Raw genomic sequence first — 12,293 nt, 5'->3', positions numbered from 1 at the left:
TGTATTGTTATATCGTCATATCGTCTCGGTCCCACACCATTGCGCAATAAACAGGGCAATGGCGATCGTCACCCTCTTGACGCTCTCGACGCTGACCCATTCGTCAAACCCGTGGATGTCGCCGCTGATGGGCCCGTAGACCAACGCGGGGATCTTGTCGTAGATACTGTGGACGCGCGCGTCCAGGTATGCCGTCGAGGTCTGATACCCCAAGTCCTCGCCCGTCGCGTGCTTGTGCGCCGTGCGCAGCACACTCTCGGCGTCGCTGCCCGGCTCGAGCACGTAGCCCTCGGCGTAGAAGCCGTTCCACGTCACCTTGGGCGGGTGCTCGCTGAGGTAAGGGTCCGCGCGGGCAAAGTCGGCGATCTTCTTCTCGATTTCCCGGGCGGCGGACTCGGCGCTCACGCCGGGCACGATGGCCATGCGGCAGTCGATGCGGCACCACGCCGGGACGGAGCTCTGCCAGTCGCCGCCGTTCACCATGGCGACGTTCATGTCTGTCGCAAGGAAAATGTCTAGATTAGCGTGTTCGGGTACGTGCAGTGCGTCTACTGTAGGGTAGAATGGCTGGGGGGCGACAAAAAGGGCCACAGGCAAAACTCACTTAGGGGATGTTTTTCTTGTTCAAAGTGCTTCGCATTGACGTGCCGCTCATTCCACTCGGCTTCCAACTCGCGCAACGGCTCCACGAGCTTCCAGCACGCGTCGATGGCGTTCGTCCCCGTGCTCATGACGCGGACGTGGACGGGCCTGCCGCGCACCTCGACCTGGAACCACAACACCCCGACGTTCGCGCGCACCAGCTTCTCCTGCACGGGCTCGGGGATCAGCACCGCGTCGGCCTTGTAGCCTTTCAGGTGGGTCATCAGCGTGCCGTTGCCGGTCGACTCCTCTTCCGGCACGGACTGCAGGATGACCTCGGAGGCGGGCTGCAGACCGATGCGTCGCAATGCGTCCAGCGCCCACAGGTACGAGGCATGGCCGCTCCTCATGTCCCCAGCCCCTCTGCCGTAGAGCTTGTCGCCCACGATTTTCGCACTGTACGGGTCGCCGTCCCACATGTCGACGGGGCCCAGCGGCACCACATCGATATGCCCGTTGAGGATGAGGCTCTTGCCCTCGGCGTGCTGGGATTTTGGCTTGTGCGTGCCTACAACGCAGGGGGCGCGCGAGTGGGTCGCGCTGAACTTGCCACCACCGACATGGTTGCTGATGGCATCCTCGTCCATGTCAAACTTAACGGGATCATAGCCCCGGTCCGCGAACTGCTGGAAGACAAAGTTCTGGACCTCGGCCTCCTCGCCGCGCTGGCCGCCATATCGGATGAGTTTCTGGGTATAAGCGAGCTGGTCGTCAAAGCCGTCGGACACGGACTTTGTGATTGCCGCGACGAGGTCGTCGGGAAGAGCAGGCATGGCGGCGGTGTGCTCGATCGAGAAAGTATTGCTTGTGTGTCTGTCCAAGCTGTCTACAGAGGTTGGTCGTGTCGACATTGCCTTTCGTCGACATTCATATAATCGATCTCCGCACGGACATCTCCATGGTGAACCACGCACTCTCGGCGATCCGATGCTCGGGATCAAACTCTGCGCTTTTTCATTTCATTGGTTGTAGGACGCGGCCAGGCAACAGCAGAGTCGACTGGGCCTCGCTTGCCTGTTCAAGAGACATGCTCCCTCACCAAGCCAAAGAGAGCGTAGGTGAGAGGAACCGGGCCTGTTTGGCCCCGTATGGCGGGGTGCCTGTCGGGAACGGAGCAGGCAGAAGCGGGGGCGGTGCGCTGGGACCAAAGATACTTCAAGCGAAGGAATTCGTCAAGTAAGAGGTGGTACTGATCGCAACTCCCTCAACTCGAAAGGCCGTCAGTCTGTCGGCCGCCGACCTGTCTGCTCTGGACGTGAAACTCGGTCTCGAGGCCTCGACGAACAAAGGCGAAAGGTGACCCCGACTTGTGCGCTTCGGCCATCTTGATCATTCTGTAAGACGGGGTCACCAGATCAGACAACAGACCTGAAAGACGTACTGCGCGCTTCCTTTGCTCGAAGTGTCACCCCGAGGACACAAATCCAAGCAACAGCGCAGGCAAGCATGGCAACTACCTCGTCTTCACAGGCGTCCAGACAGGATCCGACATTTCGAAACTATGATTCTGCTTCGGCACAGAGGTACCTCAAGCATCGTCCTGGCTACCCAGACAAGCTCATCGATCTCGTCATATCCCACCACACGTCTTCAGGTGGGGACCTGAACTTGGTCCTTGACGTGGGTTGCGGTCCAGGCACCGCAACGAGGTTACTCGCGCCACATTTTCAGCATGCCATCGGGGCGGATCCTGGCCAGAGCATGATCGAAGCCGCGAGGACGGTCGCGAGCTCAACGAAATCGGGGGAACCTATCACATACGAGGTCTCTTCAGCCGAATCCTTGAGCGACTTGTCGGCGCTGAAAAAGTTCTCGACGGACGGGTCGAGCTCTGTGGATCTCGTCACGGCCGCCACGGCAGCGCACTGGTTCGACATGCCCCGTTTCTGGGGCGAGGCGGCCAAGATACTAAAGCCTGGTGGGAGCGTCATCGTATGGTGCTTTGCAGGTTATAACATTGACCCCAATACTACTCCTAACGGGAACAAGCTGAGGGAGTTCTTCAAGAAGATGGAAGAGGAGATTCTCGCTCCCTATGAACTACCGGGAAACAGGATCGTTCGGGAGATGTACATCAATCTAGGCATGCCCTGGGAATGTATCGATCGTCTTGGCGCAAACGACCAGAGCTTGAAAAGGCTCCTCGACGAGTTTGACGAGAAAGAGTTTGTCAGGCTGGAATTCAACAAAGAAGGAAATTTGGCGCCAGGGGAATCGTTTTTTACCGGAACTATGCGTACGGACTTCAATCAAGCCAAGGCTTTGATGGGAACCGCCAGCCCCGTCACTCGCTGGCGAGAAGCAAATAGGGAGAAGGTAGAAAGTGGGGAAGTTGAGGACGTGATGGACACCTTCGTCAGACGCGCTAAGGAGATCATGGAGGAAGTGCCAGAAGGCAAGGGCAGGGATTGGATTGATAGCGGAAGCGCGCTGGTCGTGTTGGTGGTGAAGAAGAGGAAGTAGAGCGTCAAGGCCGAAGGGAGGAAGTAATTAGAGCATCGAGACCAGAGTGGGAAAGTGGTGAGATGCACACGGGTAGTATCGACATGTGCTGCTGGGTGGTGGATGCCAGGAATGAAACTCGCCAATAGCTCAATTAATAGCACCCGTCCGCAAGCTGAAATGGTGCGAAAAACAAAACTGAACTCGAACACTGCAATGAACTGTCTGACTGTATATTTGCCAGCCTTGCCGCCAAGACTTTCGCTTGGCCGACGCAAGGCTGCGGTGGTTTTCGCAGACTTTCTTGATCCCAGCAGCGTACGGAGTATGCACAGCACAATTGCAAACACCCGGCGGCCATTCTCTCACCGATTCACTATCTGCACCAGGCCCGACCCTTGCACCACGTCCCTGCATCTTCCAGCAGATCGGCCAACCGTCCCGACCTTTGCGCACAGCGGCGCGACTGACCGCCCACTTGTGCCAAAATGAAGCTCGTCAGGTACGTTAGAGACCACGGCTGGCTGGCTATTGGGATCCCCCTTGCTGAGCAAAAATGTGGCTGCAGTTCCTCCCTAATCTGTTCCGCCCGCGAAAAAGTTTCTCTCGTGCTGACATTTGTCTGGTAGGTTTCTCATGAAATGCGCGAACGAATCCGTCACGATTGAGCTCAAGAATGGGACCATAGTTTCCGGCACCATCACCTCGGTGTCTCCTCAGATGAACACGGCGCTGCGAGCAGTCAAGATGACGACGAGAAACCGCACGAATCCCAGTGCGCCGAGCGAGACCATCAGCCTGGACACCATCAACATCCGCGGTTCGACCATCAGATACTACATCCTGCCTGACTCGCTACCTTTGGATACACTACTGATAGATGATCAGCCGAAGCCCAAGAACAAGGCACGCAAGGAGGGCGATTCGCGGGGGCGAGGAGGCCGAGGCGGGCCTAGAGGTCGTGGAAGAGGCGGAGGGCGCGGCCGTGGTAGAGGCAGAGGCTTCTAAGTTGAAACCAACTAGTGGGATGGAGATTGGGAGCTGCACCCACACAGCCAGAACCATATCGGGACGGGACGAGGCACTCCTACCGCGGGTCGACAAAATGGAAATGGGCCCCGTTACAAGCTCGAGGCACACGAGCATGCCGGAATACCAGCGATGCAAGGGACGATGAGCCTTCATGCGATTCAATATCGACGTTGTCCGCTGCCTACCGGGAAAAAGAGGTTATCAGCATGAGCTCCAAACGATAGGCTGTCTGCCGAGGCAGTTTAAGTCGCTGTTACAGTCTCAGCAACCTCGACTGATTCAGAACAGCACAGCTACGTTATATTTTGGGACAAAAGCATTGTATTGAAAGTGGCCGGAGAAATTGAAAGAAAGGGGACCATGATTCGGAGGCACGGGTCCTCTTGTCTACGGCAGCTAGGAAGGTTGTCTCCAGGCGACGGTGTGAAATCGAATGAACTTCGGCAGCTTGCTTTGCATCTTCAGAGTGGCCCCTGAAGCATTACTTTGCTAGGCCAAGTTCTTCTGCCATGCTCACTCCATGACGCTCGTCGTAGAAAGGTCTCAACGCAATTGATGATTTGCCCTTCGCAGTAGCTTGAGGTTGAAGTCGAGCGAGGCGTGGATTTGCTGTAGCACAGTGACATGTGGCGCTGCGAGCGACGATGTCCACCCGTGATATCCTACAGCATGTTGCACCCCTATTCATTTTACAGCGTACCTGAGTCTGTAAAGGTGTCGAGGACAAGGCTCGAAGTACATGAACGAGCTGCGGAAACGGAAATGCATCAACAGGCTTCGGCTGCATATGGTCTGCCACCGAGGTGAGCCCCATTGCCTAAACTCAGGCATGGCAGTTGGCGCATGTCGACATTTTGTTCGAAGCCACATGCTTGACGTCTGTTCGCTGGAGTTGAGCCTCTGTGCACCGTTGAGAAATTGCCAACGTTACACCACTGGCAACTGTTGTCATAACTCCCGCTCTGAGGAATATCAGATACTGGTACCAGCGTTTCGAAGGGGACCTGGGAGGGAGGAGGAGATCACGATGCTTCGGAGAGGCAAATACGAGGCTGTGCTTCTAGGCGTTGCACCCCCCCTCCCCCCCGGGTGCCTTTTGCCTGTGGCTGCGCTGTGCAGTAAGGTACGATGTGGAGGGTTTGCATATGTAACCGCCAAGATCTCATCCACGTGAGAACTTACCTGCTAGTACTGCGTACGTCAGTAGAGTCTGAAGGTAGGAATGAGAAAGTCAACTACCTTCCACTTCCTCTCCGAATTTGACATGCTGACATTGCGGGAATCCAGCCATTTAAGGACCTCAGCCTGATAGACAAGACTTGACGCGCACCATAAGACGCAGACTTTTGTGCTACTTCCGCGACGCCGGCCGCGGTGTGCAGTGAGAAAATGTGCCCGACAAAGAAGACTCCGGACCGCATGGAAAAAGACTTGCAGACTGGCGGGACATGAACAGTATAGCGTTCAATTTGTTTTACATTTGCCCAAGAAGCTGGACTCGAGAACATTGGGACTTATGTGCTTCTGCCTTTTCGAGAAAAGGCCGTACAGTACCGCTCAATTCGGGGTTGAAGGATTGAAATGCTGCTTCCGTTCTTGCTCCCCTTGCATGTAGGTCCAGCAGCTCCTCCAGCCTTTCATCAATGCTCATTTTTTCATCTGGCCCATCTTGTTCTCCAGTTCCGTCACGTAGGAGTGGATCCGTTGCACGGATGCCTGTAGTGCCTGTTATTGGTGTATCAGCGTTGACCTTCTACGACGAAGCTGTAAGTGGTATTCGAGGGAGAGGAGTTGGCGGTATCCCGTGTGGAGCGTCTGTTGCAACGGTGGCTGGTCGAGCTCTATGTGTTTCGAGGAAGAGAGGAATCGATAACGTACATAGATGTCTTCGGTCAATAGCTCATTAGAAACCTTGTATTCCTCGAGAATGTAATAGTAGACGGATGCGCCTGCCAGCGTCGAGCCGAGCAGGAATCCAAACAGCCTGGGAAGCGCAGATTGTCAGCCGTTCTATTCTTGCTGGTGACGACAGCTCGAGCTTGTCCGGAGCTCTGCAGTCTGCCATGGTCTCATTCTGCGGGGTCGACAAAGCTCACCCTCCTCTGAAAGCTCCCACTGGTCTCTTCACAGGTACAGCTGCAGCCGTGGCAGCTTCCTGGAACTGTCTGCTCGTTGACCGGAAAGACCGTGATTGGAATTGAGGGAGAGCTCTGAATGATCGGGAAGCGGAGGAGAGGCGCGGGACGAAGGCGCGTGAAGCCATGGCTTCGGAGGTTCGCGTGTGAGTTGTGCAGCGGAAGAAGAGTTTTCGGTGATGCGTCTGGGACGAATATCAAGAAAAGTCGAGCTTGTGAGGTTCGTATGGCAAGATCACGAGAACATGTGGAAGCGTCGTTCGGGTGATCGCGATGCAGCATACACAGTACGGAGCACGGACGGGGCCGGAGGGCATCTTCTCCACATGCGGGCGCCATAGGCACCACGGGGTCGATGGGCGCCACTCACTCTTAGGTAACCAGAGGCCAGTGGCGCCTCGGCCCCTGGGGCACTGCCGGGGCCTGACGGCAGAGGACTCTTGGGGCCGAGGGGCACTGCGTTCACTCACTATTGCCGCCACTCACTCACCACTTAGGCAAACACATGACAAAAGGGCCAGAACTCATCTACGGGCGTGCGGAACAGGACAATATATTCCTCGATGGCTTATTCTGCGTGATGCTAGTCTAGAAACAAATCTGCCAGCAGGTCCTTCCGGCACGCCTCGAGGTCTGCTGCTTGAAGGCTGTATGTATCTTCAAAAGCGTGGATGCTCAACTGCCGGAAGAAAGGCCGCAACAGCGTCTGTGGATCTTCTGCGGTCCTCGTCATGTCTGTACACAGCCACGGTTTCCTGGCCTCTCTCTCAGGGGCCGTCGGCAGCTCAATGTCGCGGCTGCCCTTGTTCACCATTTGATCCGAAATCGCCGTGGACTTGAAGTCCTGAGGCGGATAAACCGCGTCGACCGTGTCCGTCACAAACAGCCATTCGTGCAACTGGAACTCTTCAGGCTTCAAGAGAAGGAGCAGATCCAGTAGTTTTGCTCCTTGTAGTTGCGAAAAGCTTGTATAGGTCGGTTCGCCCGTTTGTTGCATGCTTGTAAACAGGTCTCGAAGCTCGACATCGACGATCGGCCATATGGATACGAGATGTGTTTGGGTGAACGTCAGGGTTATCGCCCGGAGGACCAGATAGATGTCTCCGCGTGTGCTAGAGGACGGAGAGGACGACGACGTCGCCGTTAATAGCTCTTCGACTCGGCGGACGATCTGGATCAAATCTGGCACAAAAGCATCCACATCGGCGGCCAACAGCAGCAGAGCTAATCGCCGCAGGTTCAGCTGTGTCTTCCTGTCAGCTTCCGTTCGAGCGGCATTGGCTCCCACCCCGAACATAATCCCTGCTGTGGTTGGGGGGTTCAACCTAGACACGAGCTCTGGCATCAAGCTCTTATCCGTCAACCAGAGCTGTTTCAAGACGGGCAGCCAACCCGCCTCCGCCAGGGTCGGCGGTGACTGGAAGAATTTGTTGTCATTCATCGCATCGGAGACGTCTTTCCTCCATATCTTGTTGTTCGGCTGGGACTTGGCCAGGAGGAGGACAAGTTGTAAGAGGTTGATACTGACTGTCTGCGGAAACTGTTTTGATCGCAGAGCCGGACCAACGACATGGGTTGCGATTCCCGACAGGTTCGCCGACAGCCTGTCATGATCTCCAAGGGCATTGCTGATGGTCGGGAGCGCCTCGCAAAGGACCTGGATAGCACTGCCAGCTTCCAACGGGTTTCTTGGACGCATATCTGTCATTGCTTTGGTACTTATATGCTCCGGGATGGCCTGAGACGTCGAGTCGAGCCCCGCGGGACGGATTGTGAAGATGGCCGTGAACAACCTGGCACATAGGTCACCTAATTCTCGTCGCATCTTCAACACCTCTCCGAAATTGGTATTCTCCATCTTCTGGCATAGGACCGCCACGAATTCTAAGAGCTTCAGCAGAATCTGGCGGTGTGGCATGGGATTTGCAAGGACCTCCCGCAAGAACGCCGTGCAGTCTGTCCAAATCTCCTCTAGCAAGTCATCCTCGAGGGCGGATGTGTATGCTATCAGGAACGCCATCAGCTCCAGCGCACTGACGTCCACCGACAAGCTTGACTTCTGAGACTGATCCAGAGCCGAAGGATTCGTACGATTGTAAACAGCATTAAAGGTGGCAGGCATCATGAACTTAGGCCGTGCTCCATCGAGACTTTGCATGAGATTCAAGGTGACGTCCTGTTCAGAGTCTCTTCGTGTAGCATCAACCCACATCCCCATGAGGGTCTCCAGGCATTCTTGTGGTTCGGCGTCCGTCAAATGCTCCAGGATCCGGCGAGTTCGCGTCCGTAACCGTGAAGAGATGTATGCAAATGACTTGCCAACAGAAGCGCTGTTCAGCGTCCTCTTCGATATTCGCCAAACCCAGATCTGGCCACAGAGTCTGATTGTATCCTGCATACAGAGGATCACCGTCAATCGGTTGTTCGCAATCGATCGCAACTGCGTCTTCTCCGCACCGCTAAGATTGGATTCGTCGGCTCCGGAGACCTGGTCTACCAGATGTGTATGCGCCCTGGCTAGGACGTACTCAAGTCCTGCAAGTAGATTGTTGATCGACCTTTCGGGGTGCTTTGCTGCCGCGGTAGCCTTAGCCCCGTTGATTTGGGCCGCGGCCTCAGGTCTGTCGTAAAGTCGTCGCATTAGCGCGAAGTAGTCCTTGATCCGGTCGCAGAAACAAGCTGTCAGTCTGAGCAAGTTTGCAAAGAGATTCTGGGTCGAGTACAACGGGATGGTATTGCACAGAAGTGTAACCCATTTGTCGATGGTCGAGTCGATACCGCTAGACGAAATGCCAGAGATCAGGACCTGGATGAGGTCGCCTGGTGGACTGCCAATGTTCGGTTTCGAGAATATAATCTGCAACACGTCCAGTATCTCTTCCTGGGCCGGGCTATCCTGCACTACCTGAGACAACAGTTGCATCAAAAGACGGATCAAGGTGTGCTCTCCACGTATTTCGACTTCTTCTAAGATCAGGCATAGGATAGAGAGAGTCGTTGTGAAGATCTCTTGTGCGGAATGCCCCGAGGAAATATATTCTGTGCAGATATCCAGCACCAGGCCAGAAAAGCCTGCCTCTCCGAAAAATTCATTTCGCTGAGCAGCGGATTGTTTTGCCAGAGCCACGACCTTTCGGAGTCTGTGCAGACCGAGCAGGGAAGTCTGGCTGTCCAAAGAACGGGATGACTCTGCATATATGATTCTGAAGATGGGCCCGATTGAAGGTAGGTTGTTTATCCACATTCGTCGCCGATCACCGGCTTGAGAAGCGTCGACACTGTCGATAATGGCTAGGACTGGTTGCCGTAGCGTAGCCCAGGGGACCTCATCCTCTTGAATACCTTCCGCCGACGAGAAGAGTTCGATAGTGATGTCGGGAAAACGAGTATGCGCCCATAGACTAGAAAATCGCGCCATTCGATCTTCTAACCGTGCTGCAGAAATATCGTCTTCGCACATGAGCTCCGCAATCTTGCTATCCACAAGCAGCAAATCGTGGGATAGCATCCGAAGGTTCCATATCTGCTCCACAGCTTCTACATGGAACTGGGGTGTAGACGGCAGAAGCAGCCTCCACAGCTGAGAGACGAGCTCTGGGATGAGCTGTAGTAAATGTGTCTCGGTCAAAGTCTCCTCGCTAGGGCCAAAGGCTTGGAGCGTGTCCACTATTCTCGCTACCGTCTTGGTTGACTCGTACTTGGGGCGTGAGCCATGCCGTGAAGCCTTGAGTAGATGATGTAGTCGCTCGCCAAATCCGAGCTCGCGCAGTGACTCGAAACTGCTAGTCCTGGACATGGCTTTGGTAAAACTATTTGTCAGAGGCCCAAGCAAGTCTTGGTCGTTTGGATGGCTCAGGCACTCTAAGATAATTATCGCGATGTTGCGAAGTAAAATCTCAGCAGCCATGGCCGGCGGGATCGTCTCGAAAATTGCCTTCTTGACGTATGAAGAATGCTCATATAAGCCCTTGAGTCTTGGGAGCCAACCCGCCTTTTCAATGCTTCCAGACGAGGGTGCAGGGTTGCTGGCAGTATGGGGAGGTAACAAGCTTGTAAGTACCTCTAGCAGTTTCGCTATGCGCAGTGACTGGGCTGGGTCTCGTCTCAGGAGCTCGGAATGTTCTTCTCGAAGTAGGGTTTCTGAAATCGCTAAACAGAACATGGGCAAGTGTATGGTGGTCATTTCTTCTTCTTGGAGGTTGAAATTCGCCAAAATGAACTCAATGAGCTCCAAGTCACCCTGCACGAGAAGCCGAAATAGCTGGCTAGTGATCAGCTGAGGCTCGATGGCAGCAAAGAAGACATTAGCACTCCGGTAGACCTCGTCAAAAGAGGACTGTGAAGGGGCAGTCGCCTGATATCTCTGCAAGTCCTGCATTGCCGGGACAAACAAGGCTTCCACAGGCAGCTTTCCGATGACCCAGCGATCCATCAACGAGAGCATAATGCGGAAGGGCCGGGCCCTGTCGACCGGGGACAAGGTCACTATACGCAGCATTCTGTCGAGGCTCCGAATGACCGAATTGAGCCCGAAGGTGGCAAAGTAATCATGCCCCGAGGCCCTCGAATATGATTTGAGCTGTGTAGGTGTGGTAGGTTCGGCCGTGGGTTGTGCTACCACGTCTGTTGAGCCTTCTCGCTTATCTTCCTTACCAAGGAACCAAGTCCACAGTCGACGATTGAGACTCATGTCTCTCCGCAAGACTACTGACATGGCAGCGGCGACAAGGATGTCCAAATCATTAGGCGAGACAAGGGTCTGAAGCACCGGTGCATGAAGGGGCAGATGTGAGACCAGAAGGTCGAGAAAGCCCCGTTGCACCAAGGGCTGCTCGTCTTGGAGTCCCGTGGCGAAGCAGCGAACGAGTAAACCAGGTTCAGGAGTCGTCACAGCCCAAATTGCCTCATGCATCGCCTCCTGTCGCCCACTGCTGACGTCGCCATCCGACGATGGGCTCGCAGCTGAACCTAAGCTGGGAAGTTCCCGGGTCAAGTAGACCAAGGCGCCTGGTCGCTTCGACGTACTTGTGGTGGAGGCCAGGAACAGGCTCTGCCAGAAGAATTCTTCAGTTCCATCTTCGGCAAAGCTCTGTCGTACGCGGTTGATGGTGCTCAGGGTTCGGTCAAAATCTTCGCTATGCTCCTCCTCGATCCCTGGCAGCAGAGACAAGATGATGGCCCTTAGTGCCGGCCGCAATGCACGACTGGAGAGCTTGAGGAGGTGATCATCGTAAAGCGAGAGGAACAAGGGTCTCGTGGTCAAAGCAGCAAACGTAAGGGTATGCAATACTCCAGGAAGCCAGATTGGCAGGTCCTGAGACAGTCGCTCGGTCCCCAGCAGAGTGAAGACCAAACTGTAGACTTCCAGCGCCTTCTGATGCACGCCCGACGGCAAGGACGGCTTCAGGCATAGCGCAAGGTATTTGGCGAGAGTTGGCTTGAATGGGACTTCGGCATCAGTGGGAGAAGCCTGCAGCGCCTTCGCTAGGCGGCTGAGGAATGCAATGTAGTCAGCCCACTCATTGGTGGCATCCCACAGGCCTAGTGCTCTTTCGACACCGGCGTTATAGCGACGTACGGCCTTTGCGTCGGTCATCGCACGACGGTTTGCGGGATGTGTAGGCTTTTGACCGCTGACATGGCCCGTCAAGGGATCATGAGAATCAATTGGGTGACCACCAAGACTTTCGCCTGATATTCGCAACCGAGCGGTGAACAACGGTGCTACCGGAGAGTACGGCTCATGATTGCTTTTGACCTCAGCGCGCTTTCAGTCTTCTCAAGACGTTATGCTAAGCGGGGATGAAGGTCGCCGTAGTGTACAAGCACCAAGACACCAGCCAGGACACGGTGGTTCTCCTCGGGCCAAACAGAGGCGACGCAGCCGCCAAGCCAATATGAGAAGCCGTTTTGGGCTCGGGCTGAGGCCGCTTTACGCTCGTGGTGGCTTCCACGGTAAGGGAGATGGGATGCGTGTATTGCGTAGTGATCAAGGACTGATCAATTTGGTGCTCGGGACACACCGCGAACATTCGCAAGACT

General features: G+C 55.1%; 5 protein-coding genes across 5 annotated transcripts; 2 read left to right on the top strand and 3 right to left on the bottom strand.

Annotated features, from left to right (window-relative positions):
• Positions 1-15: 15 nt before the first annotated feature.
• On the bottom strand, positions 16-1,415 carry A1O7_00444 (acetylornithine deacetylase; the record flags this gene model as incomplete). Its single annotated transcript, XM_007754485.1, has 2 exons — positions 16-497; positions 605-1,415. 2 exons carry the CDS (start codon positions 1,413-1,415, stop codon positions 16-18), a joined length of 1,293 nt encoding a protein of 430 aa, XP_007752675.1.
• A 673-nt stretch (positions 1,416-2,088) lies between these two features.
• On the top strand, positions 2,089-3,105 carry A1O7_00443 (uncharacterized protein; the record flags this gene model as incomplete). The annotated part of the gene is made up of 1 exon (XM_007754484.1): positions 2,089-3,105. One exon carries the CDS (start codon positions 2,089-2,091, stop codon positions 3,103-3,105), a length of 1,017 nt encoding a protein of 338 aa, XP_007752674.1.
• Positions 3,106-3,572: 467 nt separating this feature from the next.
• A1O7_00442 (small nuclear ribonucleoprotein D1) lies at positions 3,573-4,092 on the top strand (the record flags this gene model as incomplete). Its single annotated transcript, XM_007754483.1, has 2 exons — positions 3,573-3,586; positions 3,714-4,092. The coding sequence occupies 2 exons, from the start codon at positions 3,573-3,575 to the stop codon at positions 4,090-4,092; spliced, it is 393 nt and encodes a 130-aa protein (XP_007752673.1).
• A 1,671-nt stretch (positions 4,093-5,763) lies between these two features.
• A1O7_00441 (uncharacterized protein) lies at positions 5,764-6,379 on the bottom strand (the record flags this gene model as incomplete). The annotated part of the gene is made up of 3 exons (XM_007754482.1): positions 5,764-5,841; positions 5,995-6,100; positions 6,213-6,379. 3 exons carry the CDS (start codon positions 6,377-6,379, stop codon positions 5,764-5,766), a joined length of 351 nt encoding a protein of 116 aa, XP_007752672.1.
• A 455-nt stretch (positions 6,380-6,834) lies between these two features.
• On the bottom strand, positions 6,835-11,847 carry A1O7_00440 (uncharacterized protein; the record flags this gene model as incomplete). The annotated part of the gene is made up of 1 exon (XM_007754481.1): positions 6,835-11,847. One exon carries the CDS (start codon positions 11,845-11,847, stop codon positions 6,835-6,837), a length of 5,013 nt encoding a protein of 1,670 aa, XP_007752671.1.
• Between the last annotated feature and the right edge of the window lie 446 nt (positions 11,848-12,293).

The sequence above is a fragment of the Cladophialophora yegresii genome (assembly GCF_000585515.1).
Source record: "Cladophialophora yegresii CBS 114405 chromosome Unknown aczIN-supercont1.1, whole genome shotgun sequence".
NCBI classification, from domain to species: Eukaryota; Fungi; Ascomycota; class Eurotiomycetes; order Chaetothyriales; family Herpotrichiellaceae; genus Cladophialophora; species Cladophialophora yegresii.
The sequence above is the reverse complement of the archived record's forward strand: the minus strand, read 5'-3'. Positions and strand labels throughout refer to the sequence as shown.